General features: G+C 31.9%; 6 protein-coding genes across 8 annotated transcripts; 5 read left to right on the top strand and 1 right to left on the bottom strand.

Annotated features, from left to right (window-relative positions):
- Positions 1-234: 234 nt before the first annotated feature.
- NDHN (NADH dehydrogenase-like complex N) lies at positions 235-3,237 on the top strand. Its single transcript, XM_016340416.3, has 4 exons — positions 235-903; positions 1,491-1,607; positions 1,965-2,050; positions 2,895-3,237. Exons 1-4 carry the CDS (start codon positions 475-477, stop codon positions 2,953-2,955), a joined length of 693 nt encoding a protein of 230 aa, XP_016195902.1. The 5' UTR covers positions 235-474; the 3' UTR covers positions 2,956-3,237.
- A 1,418-nt stretch (positions 3,238-4,655) lies between these two features.
- On the top strand, positions 4,656-11,122 carry LOC107637008 (pre-rRNA-processing TSR1-like protein). The gene is made up of 21 exons (XM_016340494.3): positions 4,656-4,964; positions 5,071-5,147; positions 5,531-5,608; positions 5,737-5,871; positions 5,973-6,023; positions 6,104-6,244; positions 6,355-6,477; positions 6,604-6,681; positions 6,917-7,006; positions 7,080-7,202; positions 7,477-7,560; positions 7,680-7,778; positions 7,861-8,046; positions 8,614-8,689; positions 8,829-8,932; positions 9,021-9,280; positions 9,407-9,493; positions 9,572-9,802; positions 9,962-10,040; positions 10,162-10,225; positions 10,557-11,122. Exons 1-21 carry the CDS (start codon positions 4,874-4,876, stop codon positions 10,664-10,666), a joined length of 2,367 nt encoding a protein of 788 aa, XP_016195980.1. The 5' UTR covers positions 4,656-4,873; the 3' UTR covers positions 10,667-11,122.
- Positions 11,123-12,444: 1,322 nt separating this feature from the next.
- On the top strand, positions 12,445-14,430 carry LOC148575541 (reticulon-like protein B1). Its single transcript, XM_088502343.1, has 5 exons — positions 12,445-12,677; positions 13,217-13,397; positions 13,648-13,789; positions 13,992-14,061; positions 14,261-14,430. The coding sequence occupies exons 1-5, from the start codon at positions 12,488-12,490 to the stop codon at positions 14,428-14,430; spliced, it is 753 nt and encodes a 250-aa protein (XP_088358469.1). The 5' UTR covers positions 12,445-12,487.
- Positions 14,431-15,621: 1,191 nt separating this feature from the next.
- Positions 15,622-17,778, bottom strand: EMB3143 (YCF54). Its single transcript, XM_016340564.3, has 3 exons — positions 17,312-17,778; positions 16,676-16,908; positions 15,622-16,059 (listed from the first exon to the last, which is right to left on the bottom strand). The coding sequence occupies exons 1-3, from the start codon at positions 17,576-17,578 to the stop codon at positions 15,867-15,869; spliced, it is 693 nt and encodes a 230-aa protein (XP_016196050.1). The 5' UTR covers positions 17,579-17,778; the 3' UTR covers positions 15,622-15,866.
- A 1,546-nt stretch (positions 17,779-19,324) lies between these two features.
- Positions 19,325-22,427, top strand: LOC107637172 (bifunctional bis(5'-adenosyl)-triphosphatase/adenylylsulfatase FHIT). Its single transcript, XM_016340633.3, has 5 exons — positions 19,325-19,523; positions 19,619-19,741; positions 21,271-21,417; positions 21,904-22,002; positions 22,096-22,427. Exons 1-5 carry the CDS (start codon positions 19,374-19,376, stop codon positions 22,210-22,212), a joined length of 636 nt encoding a protein of 211 aa, XP_016196119.1. The 5' UTR covers positions 19,325-19,373; the 3' UTR covers positions 22,213-22,427.
- Positions 22,428-22,924: 497 nt separating this feature from the next.
- LOC107637400 (bifunctional bis(5'-adenosyl)-triphosphatase/adenylylsulfatase FHIT) lies at positions 22,925-24,954 on the top strand. Of its 3 annotated transcripts, none has more exons than XM_021115452.2 (5): positions 22,925-23,058; positions 23,190-23,301; positions 23,725-23,850; positions 24,185-24,283; positions 24,552-24,954. In XM_021115452.2, the coding sequence occupies exons 2-5, from the start codon at positions 23,257-23,259 to the stop codon at positions 24,666-24,668; spliced, it is 387 nt and encodes a 128-aa protein (XP_020971111.1). In that variant the 5' UTR covers positions 22,925-23,058; positions 23,190-23,256; the 3' UTR covers positions 24,669-24,954. The 3 variants fall into 3 exon arrangements, with proteins under 3 accessions (XP_020971111.1, XP_016196401.1, XP_016196336.1); XM_016340915.3 differs by having other exon boundaries at positions 23,190-23,303; positions 23,704-23,850; positions 24,552-24,950; XM_016340850.3 differs by having other exon boundaries at positions 23,018-23,102; positions 23,190-23,303; positions 23,704-23,850; positions 24,552-24,949.
- The last annotated feature ends 48 nt before the right edge of the window (positions 24,955-25,002 follow it).

Raw genomic sequence — 25,002 nt, 5'->3', positions numbered from 1 at the left:
TTTATTAAAATAAAAAATTTAAAAACTTAACTAATAATAATTTTAGTATATGCCGTTAAAATTTAAAATTTATAAACTAACACTCCAATTTCCGAAAAATAGCATAATAATAATAATAATAATAATTTATTATTATTATTATTATTATTATTATTATTATTATTATTATTATTATTATTATTATTTTCCCTCAGAGAAAATAAAGGGCAGGGAATAAGGATTCACAAAGAAGCCAGGCTCCTCTACAATCAAATTAAAGGTTACAACTCACTAAAGACAAAAAGCCACGGCCATTGATCACTTTATCTCATTTCTACACCATACACCACACACCATATATAATCTTGCCATAAACTCTTGTTCTTCTAACCAATAATATTTTCTCTTTCATGTTACATCACACCGGGAAAAAAAATACAATGGTTCTCAACCCCCATTGAAAAAGAAAATTAATTATTTATCTTTAGCACAAAAATGTTAGGCAGTGTTGCTAGCTTGAGTTATTATGGTTATGGAGGACCAAAATGTTTCAATGTTACAATGTCCAAATTTCATGATAACACCGTTGGGGTGATGATGGGGGGTTGTTGGAGAGGAAGAAAACATGGTGGAGTTGGCAACAAGGGCAAAATGGTAAATTTTGGTGTGAAATGTAGTAGTAATAGTAATGGAATTGGTATAGAGGACTTCATAGGAGGGGACTTGTTGAAGCTTGATCTTGGAAAGTGGCTTTCAGATGTTGAAGAACACAAAGCACTTGCAATTTACTCTCCTCATGAAGGTGGTTATGAAGGCCGGTACTTGTCGCGGCTCCGGCGACAAGGCTACTACTTTCTTGACCTCTCGGCTCGCGGCCTTGGCGATCCTGAAACCACCCTCACCAAGGTTTACCCGGTTTGTCCGGTAAGTGTTTTTTTCTTTGGGTAAAAATTCACGTACAGTTATCTTAATATGAAATTGTTATTTTAGAATTGTTAGATAACAATTTTATCAAGGTGGATATTCAGGTGCAGTCGACTTCTATTAGATGAAAATTTAGTCAAATCAGTCAAATTATCTAATGATTCTTAGTTATCCACTTCAGGTGAAGTCGACTGCACATAAGTTTTCACCTTTTGTCAAATATGTCAATTCATCAAATAGCTTTTAACTAACAACTTTACATGAAGACTTTCTTCACTTTTATTTTGTACTTATAGTTGTGATTATAATTACGAATTTTATGACAACAAAATTATAATTAATATACAATTGTACGATATTATTACTAATTAACATGTGAAATAATAGGTAAAATTGTTTAGATAATTTGATACCAATAACTAATCTGTCTAATATAACATATGTCTATAACTTACACTAAATTTTTGATAGATTGATTAAAAGTTTTTTTACATCAAAGTTGAGAATGTGTTTGATTTAATTTTTTCTTTAATGTTAATACTCAAACTTACATTAGAATAATGTTGATATTGGATATGAATGTTTAGCCTCATATTGGGAAGCAACCAATAGCAAGATGGTATTTCCCACCTGAAGTTGATTACAGATTACAAGCACTTCCACCAAAGGCCAAAGGACTAGTTGTGTGGATAATTGAAGCTAAGGTGTGGATTATTCCAACAGTTTTATTCATGTTAATATACCCCCTTTATATATTTGTGTAAAAAAAAAAAAAAAGAAAGATTTTGTTAAGAGATGATGACCTATTCTTAATAGCTTCAAGTATAATATATAGGGAACATTTTAAGTGCACCGGGAAGTACCGGTGTACCAGTTGTTTTAACCGTTGATTGCAATTAATATATATTATATATATTTTTTATAATTCAAATCAACGATTAAAATAACTGGAGCACCAGTATTTCCGGTGCACTTGAAATGTTTCCAATATATAGTTGCACATGGTGTTCCAAGCTCCATTAAGAAATTCTCTATGTAAATTTTGTTTTTGGCTATAACAGGTTCTCTCCAAGGCAGAATTGCAGTTCCTTGCTCTGCTGCCAACTCTTCGCCCTAATGTGAGAGTCATTGCTGAATGTGGAAACTGGTAAGATTTTCGATTTTTATTTTTTTATTTTTTTAATTATTTACTCGTTATATAGGCTATTTTTTCATAAAAAATAAGAAACACATTTTTAAACTTAGAGTGCGGTTGGTTTGTATTTTTATTTTTTAGGATTTTCTGTTTTTATAATTTTACGGAAAAAAAGAGACAGTATAATGTAAAAATAAAAAATAAAATTTTAATATTTTTACTATTTTCTTTTTCTTCACAAATTTTTTAAAATAGAAAATATTGAAAATGAAAACGTAAACCACACCTATTTTAAGAGTTTATTTTTTTATTTTTAATATTTTATATTTTAAATTTTGTGAAAAAAAGAGGTAAAAATAGAAAACATGAGAGAAAAACGAAAAAAAAAGAGATAAAAATAAAAAACATAATTTTATTATTTTTATTATTATTTTTCTTCATAAATTCTAAAGACAGAAAATATTAAAAATAAAAATAGAAAAAATATAAACCAAACACACCCTAAATGATTTTAATTCATGCTTACTCTTAGAATTTGACATTTTTTTTATAGTTGAATTATAAACCTTTATTATTGGATTTTGTTAAGCATTTAATTGACTCTCACTTTTAAATATTCATATATTGTTATCCTTCTTTTTGTTATTTATACGACAAGTGTGATATTATTTGATCAAAGTAGCCAATTCTAATTTGAGGAATAAGGTGTAGTCATTTTTTATCCTGATTATTTTTTCAATTTTAAACCTTTTTCTTGATTAGATGATTTCTTTAGAAATTGCCATGCTTTTTGCTGCAAAAATTGTTTCCTAGGAATTGAATTTGCTTAACTTGTCATGTTTGTGTCAATGATTAGGAGAAAGTTTATGTGGAAGCCACTTAAAGAAATTGCTGGCTTAACAGCCTCTGAAGATTGATATTGCTAATCATGATTTTCCAACTTTTCAAGATTCCAATACATTATTCATATCAATTTGGCTTCAAGGTTGAAGAACTCAAGGCACTACACAAAAGGATATAGGGAAAATGAAGTTCCTTGTACATATAATTAAATCTTCCACAACCATTCTTAATAAGGTTTAATACATGTTCATCTAAACATTATGTATTCATTGAGTATGCCCATTTACTACGAACATTTTTCATGCAAGTAATGTGCACATTTATGAATGATAAAACAAATTATTTTGCACCTCAAATGTGAAGATTGAAGGGTGGTGGTTCAAATGGATGAGCTATAATAATAGTCACCAAAAAAAGGACGAGCTATAAAATTATATGCAATAATCAATGCTTAATCAACTATAATTATGATGTTGTAGTATTGGAAATCACGTGGGTTCATTCTAATTTTTTTCTCTCAATTTCAGCTATTTGAAAATCTGACTAAATTGGTCCATTGAACCAAACCAATTGAGAACTAATAGGCCTATTACTTTTGTTCATGTAAAAATCAATTGGCAACAAACCTATAAAAAAACTGAAAACGGATTAAAGAATCTCTAAGGCTCAATACCTTAGACGAGGAGACAGAAACTCGATTAAGTATTTATATTGTGTTTGGTGTAAAATGTAGGATTAATGAAATATAAAGAATTGTTAAATTGCTCTGTAAAATTTAAAGAATTCTCAGTTTAGGTCGTCTTCTTCGTAAAACAAACTTTTAGTTTTATTCAATTTGATTTATCATTATTTTTTCTTTAAGATTTTTCTTCGTTTTTTGACACTTTTAGTGCTTGTTTGGATGCCATTATTTTGCTAAAAATTTTTTTTTTCAATGAATTTTTTTTAACGTGTTTGATAAATTTCTAGTAGTAAAAGTAAAAGTACTAGAAAAATAAAAAAAAAAATCTTTTTTGAGAAGCTGTAATTTACATTTTTTTAAAAGATCTTTTTTCTCTTAAAAAAAAGGATGTTTTTCATCTAATAAATAAACAAAAAAGTACTTTTATATCGTTATACCCAAACATAATTGATAGATAAAAAGATCTTTTTGCATGAGATACCTAAACATAAAATTACTTTTATTTTTCCATAAAATCTTTTAAAAAAAGATAACTCGAAAAAAGATATTTTTTTAAAAACTCACCCAAACAAACTCTTAGTGCAGTGCTTTTGAAAAATTCCCATATTTATTTTTAGACATCTTTATATTTTATTTTTCAATAATTAATAAAATATAATCTACCATATTTAAAAAAAATATATAAGATTAATGGTTAAATTAGCTTCTAAAGATGAGTCGATCATCATTTTCATTCTCCAATGAATTTTTTCATTAAATTAATCCTTCCAAAAATTTAAAATCAATCACGATTCACATTTGTCCCGTCAATTGGTCAACTGTTTCCGTTAAAGTAATCGTTATACAATTATTTTTTATATTTTATAGTTCCATAAAAATAAAAATAATGTGATAAATTAATTATTTAAAATTTAATTCAAATATAATATCCCATATTTAAATAAACTATACAAATAGATTTATTTAATATATCAAATACATGTATATTTAAATTTAGAATAAAACTAACATATATTTTAAATATTAAAGTTATAAATAATTTTTTTTATAAAAAACACAAAATTTTAATATATTTAATTATTTATATTTAATAAAACAGGAGTGACATTCGTAAACTCTTAAAACCCTACTCATAGTTGCCGCCACTCCTCAAACCCAAACCTCTTACGCCTATCGCCACCGCCGTTGTGCGTCCACCACCGCCCGTCGCCGCCGTCCTTTGTTTTTCGTCACTTGCTTCCTCCTTCAAACTTTGGCTTTTCTTTCAAACCTAGAATCACTGTGTCTGAAAACTAGCATCTGCGACCACCATGGGAGGGTCGCGAGTTCAAGTCAATAAGGCTCACAAGTCACGCTTCTCCTCAAAACATTCTCGCAATGTTCATAAAACCTCTGTTAAAGGTTTTGTATAATTGATTTTATGTGTTGTTGTTGGCTTTCTTTTTTTTTTTTTTTGGTTTCTTAATTTTCCATGATTTGTGTTTGGATTCCCAATGGGATTGTTTAGATAGAATTGCGGTTGTCAAAACTGAGCGCAATGTCGGCAAGGGAGCTCGTGCCGCAAGAATTCAGCGAAATAAAATGGTATTATTTTCTCTAATTATAGTTGTAAATTTGTAATTTGAACAAGGCTTCTCTAAATTGAGCTTTTTATTTTTCCATTAAAGTTTAGGGTTTAGGGAATTATGTAACTTTGCAATCACAATGCATTAGATGATAATGCCATTAGTTTGTTTTTTCAATGTGCTTAAGTTGCTATGCATTGACATTGACAATATAAAGGTATCATCCAATTAAATGCTTGGGTTTGTAGTGTTACTTTTGAGATGGTGTGTGGTTAAGACTACTGTTTCTGTTGATGTGGCAATTCAATATTTGATGTTTGTGTAAAACTTTTTAGGTATATGTTTTCCCATGCTCACTACACTCTCTTTCCCAAAGTCACTCATTTGGTGCTAAATTTACAGATACGTGACCAGAAGAGGGCTGCCGTTTTGAAAGAAAAGAGAGAGCTCAGTGGATCGAGAAGTCCTCCTCGAGTAATTGTGAGTGAAACTGTACACTCTGTCCTACTGAATTGCACATTTGTTGGTGTTTTTTTTTGAACTTGGCTTATTGTATTCCATCTTCCATCCCCAATGATAACTGTATAATGGATACTTAACTATGGCAGGTTCTCTTTGGACTTTCTGCTTCTGTGGATTTAGATTCACTCAATGATGATCTGTTGTCGTTACTTTCTAAAGAATCGTCTTCTGGGGTGTCGTCAGGAACAGTTGCTTCTTCTGATTACCGGACTAGAACTACAGTAATAATGGATTCCTTCCCCTTTTCCCCCAGAAATTAGTAATGATGTGATGGATAGGATATTGTGGTATTGATCAATTTTGATTTTGGTATATGCTACAGGTACTCAAAGCACCTCATGGTGATCTACTGGCATGTATGGAAATGGCCAAGGTATTTTTGTTTAATTTTTTTAATCTTAATCCATGAGTCTATAGGTGCTTATACCTGACACTTTTCACATTGTATTTTAGGTTGCTGATCTGCTGGCTTTTGTGGCCTCGATAAATTCTTTATCTGAAGAGACTGATTCTTACTACATTGATTCATTTGGAGATCAATGCCTTTCTGTATTTAGGTCTCTTGGCTTACCAAGCACTGTTGTCTTTATTCGAGTAAGTTAATGCTAATATTATGTGCTGAACTTATGAAGTAATTTTTTACAGGAGTTTGTACATTATTTGGTTGTTAATATTTAGGGGTAACTTTTATTCTGTGCCTCCAGGATCTTCCCACTGAGCTGAAACAAAGAAATGAACTAAAGAAGTTATGCACATCTAGTCTCGCCTCTGAATTTCCCGAGGATTGTAAGTTTTATCCAGCTGATACCAAGGATGAGCTGCACAAGGTAATGATTTCATCCATTATTCCAAGAAAATTCTGAATTTATAATTCTATATACTGAACATATCGTCAAACGTAAGTTCATTTTGATGGTCTAAGCTGAACATTTCTTCTATTTTTACAATTGCAGTTCTTGTGGCTCTTTAAAGAGCAGCGGCTCAAAGTTCCCCATTGGAGAGCTCAACGACCTTACCTCATGGCTCAAAAGGTTTTGAATTCATGCCGATCGTCTTTCTTAAAAGATTAATGTTGTTGTTTAATCGTATTTTGAGTTATTCATTATATTTTTCTAGTTGAGTATTAACTCAACTACCTTACCTCATACCCTCTATCATCAAATGTATATTTTCTAGCCATTTTTGTAATTTGATTCAGATGTTGGTTGTTGCTATGAGTATACATGGATTTCTTGGTATTGAGTAAATGTATACCGTGAATTACAGGTCGATGCAGCATCTGATGGCGACTCAGAAAAATGCACTCTCCTTTTAACCGGCTACCTTCGTGCTCGTAGCCTCTCAGTGAATCAATTGGTAGCCATCAATGTCATGGATTTGCAATTATAATTGCTGTGGTTTATTTGCCATCTCACTTTCATTTTGTCAGGTTCATGTAACAGGTGCGGGAGATTTCCAATTGTCCAAAATAGAAGTTCTTAAGGACCCTTTTCCTTTGAATTCAAGGAAAAATCAGGACATAATGGATTTGGATGAAATGAATGACGTGGAGGTATGGACATCCATCTTTATGTCAAAATTAATAGATTAAGAACCATTGGTGTAAACATGTCAATATAAATATGTGCAACAATATCTTTTTTTTTTATTCATTTGGATTGAGATAGTCAGTATCCCAGGCCCTTTTTTTCATCCAAAAGAAGAGCTGCTATTCATGCAAGATATTGTGATCTTCCTTTTTTAAAGTAGACCTTTCATTTTTTCTTAACCATTTATATCTGCTTATTTGCCTTCTTCCTGGATTTTCCTCCTTTTTAATGTTCTAGGTCATTGGTTGTCTGGCCCCAGATCCTGAAAAACAGGAAGCTTTAATTGTCGAGAATGAACCTGATCCTCTTGCTGGGGAGCAGGTAGATAATGCAATTCTGTTTCCAGTATTACTCATTTGTAAAAATTGTAATTTTTTATTTGCTTCTATTTATGTATTAACTTGCAATTTTTTGGATATGACATCATTCCATATTCTTAGACGTGGCCAACAGAGGCTGAAATTGCTAAGGCTGATGAAGATCTTAAGAAAAAGAAGACACGAAAGAGGACTGTTCCCCGAGGCACTTCTGAATATCAGGTCCTAACTTGGTTTAACTATTTTTTAGATTATTTTATATTATTGCTTACTGAATATCCCTGGATTTTATTTTTGTTTTTAGGCTGCATGGATTGTTGATGGCTCTGATGCAGAGGAGTCAGATGGTGATGACGAAGATGATGGTATGGTGTTGGATCAAAACGAAGATGGTCAAGAAGGAAAAGAGTACACTGAATTTGATGGTGATGGAGCATCGGTTAGGTTTGGAGATTCTGATGAAGAAACTGACATTGATTCAGTGATGATGGTAAGACACATCACTAAAATGGTTGTCTTGTCCTTTGTCTCATTTATATGTAATCAATATGGATTTTGGTCTCCTTTATAGTTTATATGGTGCACATATATAGTAAGTTCTAGTATGGTAATGCTTGTCACCAGCTGGCTGTCTGCTTAACTTTTTCTGAATTTCCAAAGACATTTCTTTTAATTCATGTATGTACAGATGAGAGAAGATAATTTATTTATAGACAATGACTTGGATCAATCCAACTGCCCAATTGTATCTAATTATTATGTGGATTTTGCATTCCTTGTAAAGTCCAAATAAGAATAGCTGAACAAATATATTATTAAGTGGTTATACAATGAATTTTATTGATTAAGACACTTCTGTTGTGTACTAAACAATGTTGGATACTGTAATCAATATTTTTGAGCATGATGTTATATCATGTAAACTTGCAAACTGCTGGTGAATTGTGTGGGAAATTCATCAAACCAAAAGCTATCCATTAGTTTAAATTTTGGGTTAAATGATGACAATAGATCCTAATGTGGACCATCATCACTCAATTTTTTTCTTGTTTTACAGGAGGCAGATAATATAACAAGAGAGAAGATAGAAGATGAACTTAAGGAACTTAAAGAAGCACATGCTGCAGATGAGGGTGCTTTTCTTTTTGTTCTGTTTAGTATTTATTTGTTGCAATTGCAATTTTGGTGCAAAATTGATTAGTTGTTGGTCTTTCTGTGTCTGAAGTTGTATGCATGTTTGTCGCTTATAACCAACTAGTTTTCTCGATGCAGAATTCCCGGATGAAGTGGATACACCAATGGATGTTCCTGCTAGGAAGCGGTTTGCAAAATATCGAGGACTCAAGTCCTTTAGGACTTCTTCATGGGATCCAAAAGTACGTGCATGAATTTTGGAGAAATTTTTTTAATTAAGTCATTGTAGTTAACAACCAAAAAAATCTGACCTTGTTTAATGAAAATCAGGAATCTCTACCACAAGATTATGGCAGAATATTTCAATTTGATAACTTAAAGAGAACACAAAAACATGTTCTTGCTAAAGCTTTAGCAAAGGAGCAAGAAAACATGGATGACTGTATACCAGTTGGCTCGTATGCTAGGCTGCATATCGGGGAAGTGCCCAGTGCCATTGCTTCAAAATTATGTGCACTTGGAAAGACAACCCCGATTACAGCATGTGGCCTGCTTGAGCATGAATCAAAAGTATCCGTTCTTCACTTCAGGTATTTTGGTGCTTGACCATTCTACTGTTTTTGACCTAGGAGCTTTCTAGTGACCTACTAGAATATTGACCATTCCTGAATATTCAAGAGAAATGTTACCAACCCAATGTCACTTTTGTTGTGTAGTGTGAAGAAGAACGAAACATATGATTTGCCCATCAAATCCAAGGAGGAGTTATTATTTCATGTTGGGTTTCGGCAATTTGTTGGCAGGTATGGTAGTCTATTTGAACAACCATGTCATTTAATAGATCTTAGGAAACAGTAGAGGTAATAATGATTTTTTTGCAGGCCACTTTTCTCTAGTGAATATATCAATACAGACAAGAACAAGATGGAGAGGTTTCTGCATCCTGGGCGCTTTTCAGTTGCTTCAATTTATGCGCCTATATCATTTCCACCTCTTCCTTCAATCATCTTAAAAAGAACTGGAGAGGATGTAGCACCTGCTGTGGTTGCCGTTGGCTCACTTAAGTCCATTGATCCCGATAGGATAATCCTTAAACGGGTTATTTTGACAGGGTATGTTGATATTTTTTGTTAAGATCAACCATTTGATAACTTTTGCGATTGACACCTTTTCCAAAGAAATGGTGTTATTGCAATTTCACCGCTGTGCAACAGTGATAGAATTTACATTTTGATGATGATTGGAAGTAATTAATCATTTTCCTGGTGCAGTTACCCCCAGAGAGTATCAAAACGCAAGGCCTCCGTGAAACACATGTTCTATAATCCAGAGGATGTTAAATGGTTTAAGGTGAGAGTTCCTGGAATCTTCAGATTCTCTTTGAATGATAATGCAGAATATTGAAAGTAAACTGTCCGAAAATGTATCTGGTGAATTGTCATCCTAATGAGATTTCTTATGGCGATTGCAGCCTGTAGAGCTTTATACAAAGCGTGGTCTTCGTGGACGGATCAAAGAGCCTGTCGGCACACATGGTACGTTAATTATGTTTGAAACCTTTACCATCAATTGCTAATAAACCACCTGGCAAGCTAATTGTGTTATATAGGTTGAAAGTATTTATATCTTGATTCTCAATTATGAGTTTGTGACACATTATATGGACTGTGTTTGGTTTAATTTCCTCACTGTAATAGGAATTATGGGAGAAATGCTTCCCTGGGGTTCTATGAGGATTTTTTACTTGAGCGCCTAATTTCACACGAGTTATAATCGATGGATACATTGTAGATGAAGTTTGTACTTCAAAGCTTGTTTAATTTTTGGTTAAATGACAGTGATCATTATTCTGCTGTGTTGTTTCAGGAGCAATGAAGTGCCTTCTGAATGGGGTTCTTGAACAGCGTGATACTATTTGCATGAATCTATTCAAACGTGCATATCCAAGGTGGCCCAACCATCACTATGCTCTATGAGAGAAGAGCCCTTTTTGATGATGGGTTTGGTACTCAGAAGAAAGCCAATTGTATATGATTGGGAATGAAGCTCTGGTTCAGATTCACCTCTATGGTGGATGCAGTTCTTGGGACTACTAAGTCCCCATTTTTGTGTGCACACTTGTGTGTGTGAGCAGATATATTTAAACATGTTTCCGAATTTGGATTTTGGTTTAAAATTTGATTCGGTTTTGTATCATATCTTTCTATAGTGGAAGGGAGTTTGTTTAAATTATGTCACTATATTGTTTCTTTGGTTTAAATTTATCATTTCATTTCTTATTTAGTAGTATATATATAAAACCATAACAGGTTGCAATATAGATTGTGGTTGCAGCCCTACGGAGTACTGCGAACTGTATTGATATTAAAGGTTTTGATACGTAGAATATCAATTTAGTAATTGGAAAATTAATTTCCAAATTCTTTTGAAAATTAAATTGACATGTGGCTATGATGCATTGACATGAGAGTGGTGACTAGTATTTTTAGGACTATATTCTTATGTATATTTCTTTCATTTTTCTTAACTTTTTTTATTTATTTAATTTTGATGTACTGTGAATGTAAAGTAGTTTTATGTATGCATCTAATTGTATAATGTTATATCAGCAAAAATAATTACTTTTCACATTGATTGCGTCTATAAAATATTTTATATATCAGTGCATTAAAATTAAACTCTTAAAATAAAGGGAAAGATAAATTTTGAAAGTAGATTATGAAGATATAAAAAGCGACATATTTATTCTATATGTAAATAGTGCAAAAGAGAAGTATCACATGCAACGCAAGAGAAAATGGTTTAATATTTTTAAAAGTTTTAATTATCAAATTTTTTAATTTTACTATTTGTTATGAATCTTGACACTGCATAAATTTTCAGTTTAAAGAGAGTAGTTATAGGACTAATAACCACCGTTATAACGAATTATGACAAAAATGCAAATTGAATCGTCCAAAAAAAAAAAGGAGATGTGGTTGACAAATAAAATATTTATATATAGGCACATGCCTGTGTCAAGCTAATAAGAACAATGCGATTAAAATTGAAAATAGGAAAAATAGAAGAGAATAACGGGTGTAATGTGATTTATATAGTAAAGTAAAAGTGAATAAAGGAAGATAATAAAATATGTTTTATAGTTTAACCACACTTATTATAAAGATAATAGCATTAAAATTTAAACTTAAGAATATAAAGTGGAAAAATAAGAATTCTAATCCATAATACAAAGAAATAAGTTAAGCATATACCACCTTAAAAAATTGTAATATGATAGAAAATGTTAAATGTTTGAGGATAATTACAAAATTTTCTTTGATCAGTTACACAAATCTATATGTCATTTCACTACTATAACCAATTTCAAGCATGTTAATTTCATCAAAATCATAGTTGCTTACGTGACAACATTGAGGGTTCAAGCTCAGTTTTCCTGAGATTTGTTGCTTTTTTGCTGATCTACAAGGCAGAGATCTCTCCCATTGAATGATCCAAAATATCACCAAACTACTAAATTGTTAATAATGTTAATCTCTATTCTTCTGTACCCTTCATCATTCAACCCAGCAAATTTATTAATGTTTATGCATATGATACTATTAGGATTTGATTATCTTTGTTTATGCAATGTGCATATACATATACATATTGTTATTAACCTATTCTATGTTGTTTTCATAGGTGATGTCATTTATTTATTTATATACTTTTCTTTACAGGTTTTGCTGTATTTTTTTGTAACATTGGAGGAGAGATCTAAGGTACATAGGAGAACAAATAAAGGAGGATAAATTATGGTTCAAGAAACGGATTTCATGGATATTGCAGATAGAGATTTTCTTGGTAGCAGAGATTATAATGATGATATCAATCATGACTCGGAATTCGACTCTGATTTCGAGCACTACGTGTTGCTCTCGGCCTCTAGGAGACATTTGTTCGGCCGGAAACGGCCACTCCATGTCATTCTAGGCTCCGGAAAAGGTATATTCTCTTGTGCTTCTTATATATTCCCTTTTGCTTCTTTGCATTGAATCTAATAGAACTCTCTCTTAGAGTCTAAGAACAAATAGAACAGCTTCTCAGCTTAGATTAAGATCATATAGTACTTGTTACTAATTTTCTTGTTAGACTCTATTATTATTCGTATCATAATTTATTACGGTATGTTTTCTAGGAATTAAGCTCTAAAATGGTCCCTCGTATTGGCCACGTGAATTAAAATAGTCATTGAGATCCCAATTGTACTAATTACGTCTTTAAAATCAGCAAAAATTTACCACGTTAGTCTTTAACTACGTGACGAGTTACTTGATGGAAAATGGACTAAGGGATTAATATGTTGCACTTATACCAATCTTAGAGACGTAATTGATGCAATTGGGATTTCGAAGACTACTTTAGTGTACGCAGCCAATCTCAAAAAACACTTTGGAGTTTAACTCATTTGCTAGTTTTGAATTTGTTTTTATTATTGAAATTGTGATGAAATTAATGACAAACTTGTGCTTTTGTGTGTTTAGTTGCTGATGTTATACTATGGAGAAAGAAGAGTATCTCAACAAGTGTTATTGTTGGTGTAACTTTGTTGTGGTTATTCTATGTGAAGATGGATTACACCTTGCTTAGTTTCACTTGTGACTCTCTTATACTCCTATTGGCAATGCTCTTTCTTTGGTCACACTTAACCTCCTTCATCAACATGTAAGTTTCATTCAATCTTATCAATATATATTCAACTGTTCTCAATCTAACCAATTTTAGTTCTTGTTCTAAAATAATTATTCTCTTTCAATATATCTTATTTTGAAAAAATTATTATACTTGCTCTTAAATATGATCAGAATTCAGTAGAACATTGTTTAGGTAATTCATCAGGTTTGCTTTCTTCTGCACATTTTGTTAGATCATAAAACTACACTAAGTGATAATGTTAGTTTATTTTTCAATACAGATCATCACCTAGATCATCAAGCTTCATCCTACCAGAAGGGTTGGTTGTTCATACTGCTATTTCAATCACACACCTACTTAACCAATTACTCACAACATTTGGACTCCTAGCTTCTGGACATGATTTGAAGACATTTCTATTGGTCTCTTTCTTTCATCACCCTTTTAAGCTTTCCTTACTGTTATTATTTTTGTGTCATGCTAATGACATTTTAAGACAGATGTTAATGCTGATTTAAGCTTTTATCTTAAACAACATTCTCTTATCGGTTGCAAGTACAGTAAAGAATTTTCTGATGCCGGAGTGTCACTCGGTATCTTCTTTGACAAGAAAGTAATTTGCAGGTTACAGTGACATTGGGAGCTATCTCCATTGTTGATAGTTTCTTAAGTGCTTCAACTCTCCTCTATATTGGTAAGCACTATATTGTGATCCAAATGATGAATTATAACACATTTATTGACATCATGGATTCATGAGTATTCAAATAATGTTGTTTCAAATCACCATGGTTTTCTTATGATTCCTTTTGATATGCAAGTTACTCTATCAGTATATCAGCAATAATCTCTGCTTATCTTTTTTCTTTGTTTTTGTTTTTGTTTTTGTGTAGGGACAGTGATGTTGCTGATAGTTCCAGCAGCATATGAAAGAACTGAAGACATTGTTGACATTCTTATTCGCAAAGCAATGCTTGAATTGAATATTAAATATGCAGAGTTAATGAAAAAGTACTTTGGATACTCCCAACACTTACATGAGGGGTGTATTAGTCCAGAATAAGAGGTAACTGATTCCTTTTTTTTTTTGTTGAAAAAATAAAATGTCATATAACTTCAATTTCTGTATATACTTTTACAAATAGAAAAATATAGTGTAAATTTGTTTAACCTCGACGAAAATCGATATAATTTATGCCAAACATGCAGACCCCTCAAGTTAAGTTTGTTCATAAATGCTGATATCAAGTGTCAATATATGTACCAAAAGAATTTATGTATAGAGAGGTTTATGATAAATCATGAGTGTATTTGGTTTCTGTTTTCATTTCCAACAATGTCGCCTTTTTCACTCTAAAAACTAAAAGTAAGGAAATGAAAACAGAAACCAAAAAAAAAAAAAAAGATTCTAAATGAGATAAAAATGATAGTATTTGATTGGAGAACAAGTCATGAGATCTTTGGAACAATAACTAATGACCAATTTTGAATTGTAATTCAGAATGCAGGGTTTAAATTGAGAATGTCACAGCTAGTAACAACTAGTAAAAGGCTATATTTCTGATCACAGAAACTGAACCATAAACTATGGTCTATGGTTGAAGAATGCGATTAACAACCGCTCCGAAGTGGACCATAACTGATGGCAGATTATAGTTGAAGAAGTATAATGCAGAACATGGAAGGGAAGAAGAATTTAATAGAAAGATCACACCACAACCTTTAAGAAATGCAGCATAACAAACATTGTTCTTAGTGGTGTCCTTTTCTTTAATTTGATGCATAACTTCACTATAATTGAGAAAAATTTCAGCATGTTTCAGATTATGAACTTACTTTCAGTAATGAAAAGGTATATCATGTAATATGGCAGACAAGCTTTAAAGATCCAAAAGATGTTTTTTTTTTTCTAAATTTTTTATTTTTTTTAACTTCTTTATGCATCAAATGTCATGTGGCGAAGAAAAAAGCGAAATCAGGATGCAAAAACAGGATTTTATTGTTTTCATTGTTTTTCTCTTTTTTCTTCACAAAACCCTGAAAATAGATAATGAAAACGTAAATCAAATGCACCCTAAAATTTCTTACTTTCTCAACAAAAAATCCACTTTTGATCTTTAAAGAGTGCCCTTAGTGAACTTGTTCACAAGACCCTTAAAATGATTAAGCTGAAGGAGTATTGGATGTTGTGATAGGACAGCATATCAGCATAAGATAGAAGTATGCATTTAAAGGAAGGTGAAGGAATTATACATTTCTTACAAAAGAGAACACTGAATTTATAATAATATATATAATTTACTCATTTACGCAACATAATGCAGTTCCTAGAACTAGATCCTAAAGGGAAACACATCAATTTCATATAAATACACTTGCAAAATTTAAAGCGAATTTAACCAACTTCAAGTCTTCAACTACCATCCAGTTATACATGAACAAAAATCCTCAGAAAAAGGTTTACTAACACTAAGTACCGGAGTAAAGCGAGAAAATATCTTAAGATGTCACCTCTTTCTGTGCAAAAGGCAAAAAGGGCTCCCACCATCCGAACTCATACTTGCGATACGGCGCCACCCATTTTTCAGGCTTCTCAAACTCTAGATTAGTAGGATTGGAGGCTAGTGCTTCTTCCAGGCTCTCGGCTACAAAACTTTCTGTTAAAACTCGGTCCAGTCTTAACTTCATGAATCTGTTAGAACATGCAGGGATACATAGTTACAACTTGTCTAAAACATGGGAAATCCGGCTTTTACACTGAAGCAATTTTGTTTAACATGCAATTCTTTTCGCAGACATCATTGTTAATTCAAAAGGGTCGAGCTCATTTCAGCTTGACCCTAACACCAAAAGTAGGGAAAAACAATCAACCAAGCCTTCTCCTACTAAGTAGGTTCGGCTACATAGATCAAACAACGCTAGTGTTTAGTCGTAATTCATGCCTACTACACAAAAATCTATTTCTACACTCAACAACTGACTAAAACACATACACACACATTTTCAGCCCATTTGATTTTCTAGGACAATGGAAAAATAATGAATTCCAAGCCAAAACACGATTTCCTCGTCTTTTGGGAAAGGAAGTAATGCCTTCCTTCTGATAAAGGCAGCTTGCAATGTAAAAGAAACACCCAAACATAAACTTTCCATGGATCCTAAGGAGGATCACAGGAAAATTCCACTCTTTCATTGTTTATAACAGCCATTCCAAGCATCAATGAGCCATTAGAATATCGTATATTCTACTATTAAGAGTAATTGTTGAATCAATAAACGGAAAATTGAAAACTCAATGTTGCTCTTACGTGATCCAGGGGCCATTGGTCGACACAAGAGCAACCGCAGGTCTGCGTAACCTCTTGGTGATATCCGGGAATTTGTCCAAGAACTTAGGCTCAATGACAAGCCAGAAATCCTGTTCCATGTTTCGCTCTCCAAAGAGACGGAGCCGTTCGAATAACTGTTCTTGGAAATGCTCCTCCTCATCCAGCATAAACTTTGCATTGGCAACAACAAAATAGTACTTGTTGGCTTCATTCTGCAAAGATGATCCAAAAACATAAAATGAATAAACGAATTACCATAAAAAACAAGACCTCAAATTAGAAATTGTGACATGAATCACATGCTTATATAAATCATCAACAAAGGACAAACTTTTTTCTTTCAGGACAAGGCTTATTCTCATAGCATGGCCATAGTTCCTAAAAAATCAAACTTTTCTAATCTCTCTACTATTTGGATTAAAATATGTAACAAACCAATCAGCATTCACGCACTAGAATTTGTTTTGTTCTTTTTATTAGACAAGTAACATGAATGACTTAACCAATCAACATTCAATCAACTGAGGAAAAGAAAAAGAAAAAAAAAAAAGGAACCTGCAACAAAATGTAAAAATTGAAGACAAATTCTAAAATGGGGTTTGAGCAAAATAGAACCTTGCTGGGAGGATCAGAAGAACTGAGCTGGTCAGAATCAACAGATGCAACAGCAGTGGTAAAGGGTCTAGTTGAATTTTTGTTTAAGGGTAAGAACAAGTTGCAATTTTTTGGGTTAGCTGAAGAAGAAGGAAGCAAAGGCATATGAAGGGTTTGGTTTCTGGTTGCTAACAACTTGTTGCCATTGATAGTGGCATGGTGAGGTTGGGTCTTAGCAACTACCAATGCAGTTGATGAACCCAAAGTTAAAGTGGCCATACCCAACATCAAAATGATGATAATCTTGTTTGGTGTCTCTAGAGATGAAGAGTGAGGTTATTGAGACATAGAAGAAAGAAGCATAGAGAAGAGTGAGAGTGAGGAAGTGAATCTCCCCTTTCAGAGGAATGGCAACTGGCAAAAGGACAGTGGAACAAGTTCTAAAGATATCAAACACAATCTTATCTAGTTATCTCTCAATCCTAAACACCCTTTTCTAATATTTAATTGCTTTAGTTTTTTTTTTTTCCTTTTTCTTTTCATCAAAATTATTATTATTATTATTATTATTATTATTAGTAGTAGTAGTAGAAGACTCATGTACAATTGTTTTTATATCAAATTTTTAGTTAAAAATTATTAAATAATTTAATATATTTAATTAAATTATTATTTTAAAATTTTTAACTAATAATTTTACATAAAAATAAATACACATACACATAAGTTTATACGTTATTATTATTAATATTATAAATATAAATTTTTTTATTAATTAAACCTAACTAAATTATTTTAATATAATTAAAATTAGTTATAATTAATTTTATTTTAGTTTTTTTTATTTAATTTATTAAATTTGGTTCATAAAAATACTTGAATATATACCATTATTTAATTTCATTAGTTCAGTGTTAAGTTGTACTAATGTCCAATGGAGATTAACCATTTTTAATTTTTTATTTTTACTGAATATTTAAGCTTAAGTTAAATTTTTTTATTTCAATTTATATTTAAAAAATATTATTAGACAAATAGAAAAAACTATCGTTTCTATTAATAAAAAATAAACTATATGTATTTTTAAAGAGTAATGCTATGTTTGGTATAGTCTCCCCATACTCAATTAAGAGGTTGCGGGTTCGAGTCTCCTATCTTTGGTAAAAAAAAAATGACTTTTTTGAACAACATGAACAACCACCAATCAAATAAAAACACACTACACCTCTAAATTACCTATCTAAATCTTAATATTAGAATAATCATCCGCACACTTAGTAAAATGAACATGACATTCATTGTTTACATTGTTTAATATTTTCATTGTCTACCTATACTTTTTCATTTTTAAATTATAGTTTTTACATTTTATTTAAAGAATAATACATAGAATTAGTTTTTAAAAATTCAGTTAAATATTTTATTTTTTAATAATAAAATTAATTTCTAATATATATTTTGATAAAAAAATTAATCAAATTAATATCTGTTATCAATTAATAAAAATATAACAGTCTCTAAAAGTTTTTAAAATTATGAAATTATTTCTTTATATAAACAAATAATTTAATGTAAATACTATTATCTAAAGAAATAAAAATATTCACCAAAAGAATTTTAGGAATTTTTTTAGTTATCAAATTATAATTTTGAACTTTTTCTTTTTAATATTGTATTACTAGAGGTGAAATCCTTTATCATGAACCAAATTGTGTGTTGAACACAACTATGGCCATTTACAAAACGTCAATGACGTTTTGTGTTTCTTCAATTAAAATAATATTTTTCTAACAAAACGTCAGCGACGTTTTGTGTTTTAATAATTAAAATAATATTTTTTTATTACAAAACGTCAGTGACGTTTTGTTCTTTGATGATTAAAAAAAATTTTTTATTACAAAACGTTAGTAACGTTTTGTGCTACTACCACAACCCTGTAGAACACCAAAATCATCAAATATTTTTGTATTTCACATTAAAATTATCCATATATAAAAATTTTAGCCTATAATTTTTCAACAAAAGCATGAAAATTTAAAGTGTAGAAATTAGAACAAAAAAGCTTCCTCCTTTGGAAGTGGAAATGCTAAAGCAGGCTCTGCTTTCGTACGGTGTTCACTTCCCTCGTTCCTTCTTCTTCTTACACTCTCCTTCTTCTTCTTCTTCTTCTTCTTCTTCTTCAACATTGCCGCTACTACGAACCCTACGAATCTCATCGTTCAGCTCCATTAAGGTGATTCAAACTCACTCATCAACAATCATCATCATTATCGTTCAAATCAACACTTTTTCACTCTTCTTTGAATGGAAATTGAATGAATTGTGCAGATGGCTGGGGAAGAAGAAAAACAAGAGTTCAAATTTGGACCCTACAAGATACACAAAAGCGAAGTGTTCTACGCAACAAATCTCTCTTACGCCATGGTCAACCTCCGTCCCCTTCTTCCTGGTAACTCATAAGTCACAACTTACCTCACTCGTATTTGTTCTTACTAGAAAAAATATAAATTGGGAAAATGACCCATTTTGGTGATCCATAAAAAAAAAGTAATTTTTTTCTCCCCATTATTGTTCAATTATAATAATTCAGCTCATCTTACATCGCATGTCCCTTCATCAGTTCCCCTTTAACTTCATTCTGAAAAAAAAGAAAAGAAAAACTCCTAAAAGGGATCATCTTTTTAGCTATATGTTGTTAGGGACATTGTTGTATTCTCTGAGATTTTTTTAAAAGGGGCTTCATTTTGAAGTTTATTGTTTTGTGTTCCCTTTGCAGGTCATATCCTTTTCTCTGGCTGTCAATAATAGTAATATGATACTGCTGGCTAGGCATGGTTCATGTTTCTTTTTTGTTTATCTATTTCTTAGTTTACTATTGTTTGGTTTGGTGTTTTGGTGAAATTCATTTTAGTGCTATAGTTCGCTTTCAGTGTGGCTGAACTCTTTGTTTAACCAAAAAAGATAAAAAAGAAAAATGTAGTTCAAGATGGAAACAGAATTTGAAATTGGATTGGTAAATTTCATAGCTTTTCACTGGTTTGTTTCGAAAGCAGAAATTTTTGGGTGAAAAGCATGCTCAGAGAAAGAGTTTCTTTACCTTCAGCATGAAATAATTTCTCAATTGGAAAACAAAAATAGGCTGAGTTAACCTTGGTTGCACAATGAACACTGCAAGACATACATGTACAGAAACTTTGAAATCCTGCAATTATGGAGCATCTTTATAATAGGTCATTGTCTATTTCAATTTATTTTAACATGGTTACAACTACGTAAAGGGCATTTCACTGTTAGAATATCCATTTGGTTAATCATTAACCCACTTGTGTTCGGCATACCTTAGACACCATGTTGTGTATGGAAAATGATAGAGTGAATGTTTTCTTTATTTTTCAATTTTTCTTGTTGTGCTCTGGTTTAAAGATCAGTATGTCGAAGAGTGGTTTAGCTCGGCCTCATGACCTTTCTAGTTTGGCATATATGGCTGGGTGTTTTGTTTTGGAGTGGCCTCTTGATTATCTAGGTGTTCTGTAGGTTACTAGGTGGAAGTCCTAGATCTATTTCCTTTTGGGATCCTGTTGTTGAATAGATTTCTAAGTGTTTGGCAATTTGGGAAGGGGCCTATTTTTCTTTAGGTGGTCGTATCATTCTCATTCACACATGCCTCTCCAGTAGTCCTCCTTACTTCTTATCCTTGTTTCGTATTCCAGTAGGAGTGGCCAACACCATTGAAAAGATTATGAGGGACTTCCTTTGCTGTGGTGCTTTAGATGTTAAGCGAGATCAATTAATAAATAATATGTTAGAAGTACACCTAGACATGACATATACCTTTGCTTCATAGTTACTTGCTAAAGCGTTTCAATGATTAGGCATTTTTCTTGAAAGGAAGTTTTACTTAATGTAAAGTTCTAAAGGTTATTTCCAGCTGGCTAGAAAGTCTAGTTTAGTGTTGAATTTGTTTGACTTAACAGTATTCACATGTGCTCATCTGTCCGAAGCGTGAAGTAAAGCGTTTTGTTGATCTCACTGCTGAGGAGACTTCTGATTTGTGGCTCACTGCACAAAAAATTGGGAACCAGCTTGAGAGCTACCATAAGGCTTCGTCACTTACATTTGCTATCCAAGTAATACATATTTTTTTATTTTTTGAACATACTTTTATTTCTCAGATTGCTAATTCAGTTATATTTTTGCACTTTGGTTTGCAATCACTGTCTTTGGTTATGCTCTCACCTTTTATATTTAACTGGATAAGAATTCAGAAATGAGATTGCTGGCCTATTTTTTCCTCCATGTCATTCTTTTAAATTGTTCACCATTTTCTCTTCGATATTAGCGACTCTCATTACACACTCTTGCTATCATGTGAACAGTATGGTGAAATTTCAAAATAGCTGTTCTCTTCATTATTTGATGTTAAGAAATTTTACTATTGATAAGATGATAAAATACTAAGACACACCACCTTCATTGCTAAAGGATAAGTGTTAGTTTTGCCATTTTGAGCTGTGTGTTGTATTCAACATTTTCCTACTTATTCGGATTATGTTCCTGCATGATATGCTAACCGTGTCTCACAAAACCAACGGAATTATCTTCCTGGACCATAGGATGGACCTCAAGCAGGACAGACAGTACCTCATGTTCACATTCATGTTGTTCCCCGAAGAGGTGGCGATTTCGAGAAAAACGACGAGATATATGATGCAGTATGATATGCTCTTCTCGTGACTATCCTACACATTCTTATTACCGTGATTGATTTGATATTTATTCTTATTTGCCGTTTGTGTTTGTTTCAGATGGATGAGAAGGAGAAGGAATTGAAAGAAAAGCTTGATTTGGACAAAGAGAGGAAAGACAGAAGCTTTGAAGAGATGACTCAAGAGGCAGATGAATACAGAAAACTCTTCTTATGAGCTTGGACTTGATTGACCATATATTAGTCACACAAATTCTAGCTGAAAAGACTATAGTTTTTCTTTTTAGGGAAATTGACAATTTGGTTTGGCTCAAAGTAACTTATGTTCTTATTTGATATATTGCATGATGATACAAGTAACCTTATGGATGCCTATGCCAGTTTGACAGTTATGGAATACATGATTGAGTTTTTGAGTTTCTGTTTACATAATCTTGTTATAAACACTTTCGTTGAAATAAACACTCCTTGTTCATGATGGAATACTGTTATGAAGAAAAGTGTCAATCATCATAAGAAGAGATTGAAAAGCAATATTGCCCCATTATTTGTAATTTTTTGCACAACCATACTATATACACACAAAAAATTAGTCCCTAAATTAGTAACTCGTATAGAATACATGTTAAAATATGAAAATATATATTGTATGTATACACAAATACATAGTAACTGGTTTTAATTGTGCACGTAGCATTTTTTTTTTCGCATAAATATGTTTCACTCTCTACCTACCATATTCTTTCCCAAATATTCTTAATACTTACAAATCTAGTCTCAGACAAGGGTTTTCAATTTGCGGTCATTCCAAACCATTTGCTTACTTAGTTTTGAAAAATCCCTCGATACATTAATGTTCTTTCTAAGGTGCAGCATGATTAAATATTTTATATGAATTATTTTTTGTTAAAAACAATGTTCTTACACAAGCTCAATTAACAAGTTATTCAACGTTGACTCAATTAACTACTCTCAAATCAGTAACCACTCACATTTTTAAATACTTTTTCTAAAGACTTCATAGTTTACAATATTCTCTCCATTCTTCTTCATAAGAATTAAGGTAAGTAAAGCAGCACTATCTCCTCTCTTGCTAATTCCAATAAGGTAAGTAAACAACTAAAATGAATTATGAAAAACATCATCTGTATTCTTTTTCATTAAGATTTTTTTCATTCTTTCTTCCAAGTATAGATCATGGCTCCTGAATACTACGATTTTGGACCATACAAGATCCATCACAGTTCAGTGTTCTATACAAATGATCTGTGTTTCGCCTTTGTCAACCTCCGTCCGGCTGTGCCTGGTATGCTACTTCTAGAAACTCTTCATGTCCTCATTTTTTTTATGATCATGTCATCCATGTTTTAATATATATATATATATATATATACATACCACTTTGTTATTGATTTGTCTTTTCATTTTGCAGGTCATATCCTTTGAAATGGAGTAATGTTAGTAATTTATAGTGTTTTGACTTTTGAGTAGATTTGACATAGTGGCACTGTTTTGTTAAGAAATCTTAAAGAATTGTTCTCCATAGCCAGAATTTTTCCAGAAACAGTTTCCCCAATTAACAATTTTAAATATTCCAGAACATCAACACCTTATATAATGCTTGATTTTCACATTGTTACTAGCTGAATGTAAAAGCCTCAAGGCTCTTAGGAACACATTATTTTGTTTGACTTAACACTATTTAATACATGTTCTGATCTGTCCAAAGCGCGAAGTCAAGCGTGTTGCTGATCTCACTGCTGAAGAGATCACTGATCTGTGGATGATATCACAGAAAGTTGGTAGGCAGCTTGAGAGCTATCATAAGGCATCATCACTTACATTTTGTATCCAAGTAAGAGTTGAACAAAGTGTGTTTACTAAGTACAATATATTTAAATTTTCATGCATTATCATTGTATTGTCACATTAGTAAAAGTATTCGACTTAACAATCATCGCGAGGCGGGACTTATAGCCTATAGTAAGTGCATCTGGTTGGCCTAACTACCTCTCCAGTGTGTCAACATAACATGCCTCTATAGGATAGTACACGCTGCAGAGCACTAATCTTTAAACAAAGTGTTTTCCATGTCTTGAACATGATCCAAGTGTGAAATAAAACTTCCTTGTATGCTAAGCTTCTACAATTTGCAAAATCTAACCAAATGATATTTTTCTGAACCTTAGGATGGGCCACAAGCAGGTCAATCAGTACCTCATGTTCATATCCATATCCTTCCTCGGATGAGTCGTGATTATGAGAACAATGATGACATTTATGAAGATGTAAGATTGAAACTTCTTATTTACTTTTGTTTCTCTTAATTTGTCTGTTTTATACTGCTAATTCTTCTAATACTGAGACTTCAGTTTGTTGTTTAAACAATGCTATGACTTGTCTATTTGAACTTGATGCAGCATGCACTAAAAAATTCCAACAGTATAGATTTGAAACATGATGGATGCCATTATCTCATTATTCAACTTGGTGCATCTAAAACATTTCCTTAATGATTATTATTATTCTCTTTTTGGATGTTTGTGAATGGTGTAGATAAATAAAAAGGAGAAAGAGTTGAAAGAAAAGCTTGAGGTGGATAAAGAGAGGAAAGACAGAAGCCTTGAAGAAATGGCTCTTGAGGCAGATGAGTACAGAAAATTCATCATTTGATGCTTTAAAATTTGCAACAGAATAATATTTGAACATTACCAAAATCTTATATTTTAAAAGGGAAAAAGAAGATTTCCTGATTAAACATTTTAACCACCAAACTCTCAATTTTCTAGTCTATTTGGACAATTTATATACTTTGTGGTAATCAAAGAATAACTTGTTTCTTTCCTTGAAACTTGAGTTGCAAACTGGATTGAACCAATTATTCAAGGTGTTTGATTCATCTCCTCAAACCCATTTGCTAGTGTTTCAAAACTATTTATCAAAGTGCCATCATTTTGTAGCCTTGGCATTCTATATATTTTTCCCATGCTGACCAAGATCCAACTTT

Source organism: Arachis ipaensis, chromosome B1 (assembly GCF_059453495.1).
Source record: "Arachis ipaensis isolate K30076 ecotype BB chromosome B1, ASM5945349v1, whole genome shotgun sequence".
Classification (NCBI taxonomy): domain Eukaryota; kingdom Viridiplantae; phylum Streptophyta; class Magnoliopsida; order Fabales; family Fabaceae; genus Arachis; species Arachis ipaensis.
This window is presented reverse-complemented; position numbering and strand designations above follow the sequence as displayed.